General features: G+C 38.9%; 1 protein-coding gene across 1 annotated transcript in view; it reads right to left on the bottom strand.

Moving 5' to 3' along the window:
- Positions 1-1,431: 1,431 nt before the first annotated feature.
- The window catches only part of LOC136854776 (forkhead box protein L2-like), a 2,037-nt gene continuing 436 nt past the window's right edge, over positions 1,432-3,032 (bottom strand). Inside the window, exon 1 of the mRNA XM_067131351.1 lies at positions 1,432-3,032. This exon is cut by the window's right edge and continues 436 nt beyond it. Within this exon, the coding sequence (XP_066987452.1) occupies positions 1,867-3,032 (1,166 nt within the window). The 3' untranslated portion in view covers positions 1,432-1,866.

Raw genomic sequence — 3,032 nt, 5'->3', positions numbered from 1 at the left:
AGTATTTTGCTTCCACTGTTATTAGTATTATTATTATTATTATTATTAGTAATAGTAGTAGTAGTAGCAGTAGCAGTAGTAGTAGTAGTATTAGGTGATTTGTTATGGACATAAAATTCATATTTTTTTCGTAGTTTGATGAACATAAGAAATTCTTTTATTGTTTTTTCTTTATGGACATAATGAAATCCTTTTATTGTTTTGTAGATTTGTGAACAAGTAATTTTTATTATAGGAGAACATATAAAATGATTTTATTGTTTTTTTTTGTTGTTGAATAAAGAATACTAATTTGAAATTTTTCAGATATTTTATATAATTATGTATATATAAATATATATGCATTATATTATATATTTATATATATATATATATATATATATATATATATATATATATATATATATATATATATATATATATATATATATATATATATATATATATATATATATATATATATATATATATATATCAACGGTATTCGTATACTTATATTTTTATTACTTCATTTACAGGAAAATTGACTCTACAGTAATTGATAAGTCTTAGTTCTTTTTGTTTACCAGTAAAGTCTGTTGATTTGGAGCGATTTTCTGTTGTTATCAGACCACCTAAAATAAAATTAAATTCTTCTGTGTTGAGAGCGTCAGTGAATTGTGCCTTCAATTGCTGTTCATTGAATCGACCCTTGGATGATTCCTTTATCTTTATTCGATATTTTGTTTTATCTGCCTTTTCATGTTCTTTTCGTTCTTGTGCCTGGTTTTTCATTTTCATTTTGCTCACTTATAGGCATTTTTTTTTTTTTTTGTGAACGTTTGCGTTGGAAGCTGATCGACATTAGACCTCGTTCCGTGTGGAAGATTGCTTATTTAGAGTAATAATAATAATAATAATAATAATAATAATAATAATAATAATAATAATAATAATAATAATATTAATTATTATTATTATTAATGTTTAAATTTAACTGTGAAATTTTAGAAAAATGCGGAAAAGATTTTATTTTCATTTAATAATAATAATAATAATAATAATAATAATAATGATTAAATTTAAGCCTGAAATTTGAGAAAAATACGTAAACTATTTTATTTTCATTTAATAATAATGATAATAATAATAATATAATAATAATAATAATAGTAATAATAATAATATGCAAAGCTCTAAAATTTTAGAATAATTATGAACAGACAATCAGTTTTATTTACTTACTCTGTTACATATCGTGATAATAAAAGCATCAGTATAATAATAAGATATTCAGTGTAACCACTCCGAAAATACTACTCCTGTTACTATGTACACTTTTATTAATGCTACTACTGTAAGTATAATAATAATAATAATAATAATAATAATAATAATAATAATAATAATAAATAAACCGGCAGGTCACCGTAGGAAAATCAAAACGTGGACTATAACCATATAATTTATTTCATTTACACGGCATTTTTTATATTATATCATAAAAATTATTAAATACAACACATTTTTTTTACTCATTACTTGTAGACACATTCACACACACAGTATCACAGCGTTATTTTACATCATGGCGCAACCATCAGTTTGTTTACGAAAATGTAAATTGTTTTTTATTTTGAGAAACATAATAGAGGATTTGATATTTTGCGTACATCAAAATTCATATTTTTTTGTGGTTTGATGAACATGTGGAATTCTTTTAGAGTTTTTTCTTTATGAACATGAAATCCCTCTATTGTTTTGTAGTTTTGTGAACAAATAATTTTTATTTATGGAGAACATATAAAATTCTTTTATTGTTTTTGTAGTTTTATGAACAAATAAATTTTTTTTTATCAATCGTTTATCTTTGAACAAGTAAAAGTCTCATTGAGTATTTGGATCATGAGGCGCTGGACACGGCTCATGGGCGGAGGGCGTCCGAGGATCGCCCTCGTCGCTGGTGGGCGGCTGCGAAGTCGGTGGCGGCGGCGGCAAGGGCCAAGGCGCCCCCGAAACCCACCCGAGCAGAGACCAAGGGCGGGGGTCGTCGTCTTCGTCGTCGTTCGTCGCCCCCGTCGTCGGAGAGGGAGGTGCGACGGAAGGGCGTGTGTCGTCTCCCGGGTCGTCGCTGACGACGTCGATTTCTCCGTGGTCGTCGTGCCCGAGGTCGCTGGCGTGGCGGCGGGATTTGGGGAGCTTGTCGTCGGGCGCTAGGAGGCTGGCCACGTCAAATTGTCGCTTCCGGGCGACAACTGGCTGTTGGGGTTGAGAGCCCGCCGGAGACGGTGACGGAGGTCCCTCTTCAGGGACGGTGAGGGCGGTGTGCTGGTGCTGAAGGTGGTGATGGTGAATATGAGCGGCCGTGGGTGTGTCGGTGACTGGCGTGGGCGTGTGGGAAGGCGTCGGCGAGGGCGGCTCTGGCGAGGAATCATCGTCCACGGCCAGCCCCAGATGCTTCCTGACGCGTCGCTGGGCGCGACGCCGTCGGAAGTCGCCCCTCCGGAAGTCGTCGATGTTGGCCGGGTGGATGGCCCAGTAGTGGCCTTTGCCGTTGGCGGAGCGGCCGGCCTTGACGAAGCAGTCGTTGAGGGAGAGGTTGTGGCGGATGGAGTTCCTCCAGCCGGGTCCTCTCGACCGGAAGTAGGGGTAGTGGTCGAGGATGTACTGGTAGATGTCACTCAGAACCAGCTTCTTGTCCGGACTGCTGAGGATGGCCATGGCGATGAGGCCGATGTAAGAGTGCTGCGGCTTCGGCTCCTCGGGCCCTCGTGCCAACAGCGCCCTCGGGTCGACCAGCCTGTAGCCGTAGAGGGGGTGGGGTGGAGGGTATGCCGCCGCTGGAGGAGGAGGACCTCCTTGACCAGCCATCAGGGCGCTACCCAGTCCTGCCGCCGTTCCTAAACCGCCCATCAAGGGCGAGCCAAAACCTCCCATGAGGTGCGTTCCCATGAGGCCGCCCACGAGATGCCCACCTAGGCCCTGGTCTTGTAGGGGATGGTGGTGGGCAGCGGCTAGAGGCGGCCGCGCCCATGCCAGTCCTGCCGACGCCA

This window comes from Macrobrachium rosenbergii, chromosome 30 (genome assembly GCF_040412425.1).
Source record: "Macrobrachium rosenbergii isolate ZJJX-2024 chromosome 30, ASM4041242v1, whole genome shotgun sequence".
NCBI classification, from domain to species: domain Eukaryota; kingdom Metazoa; phylum Arthropoda; class Malacostraca; order Decapoda; family Palaemonidae; genus Macrobrachium; species Macrobrachium rosenbergii.
Note: the sequence above shows the minus strand (reverse complement) of the source record. Positions and strands in the feature narration are given on the sequence as shown.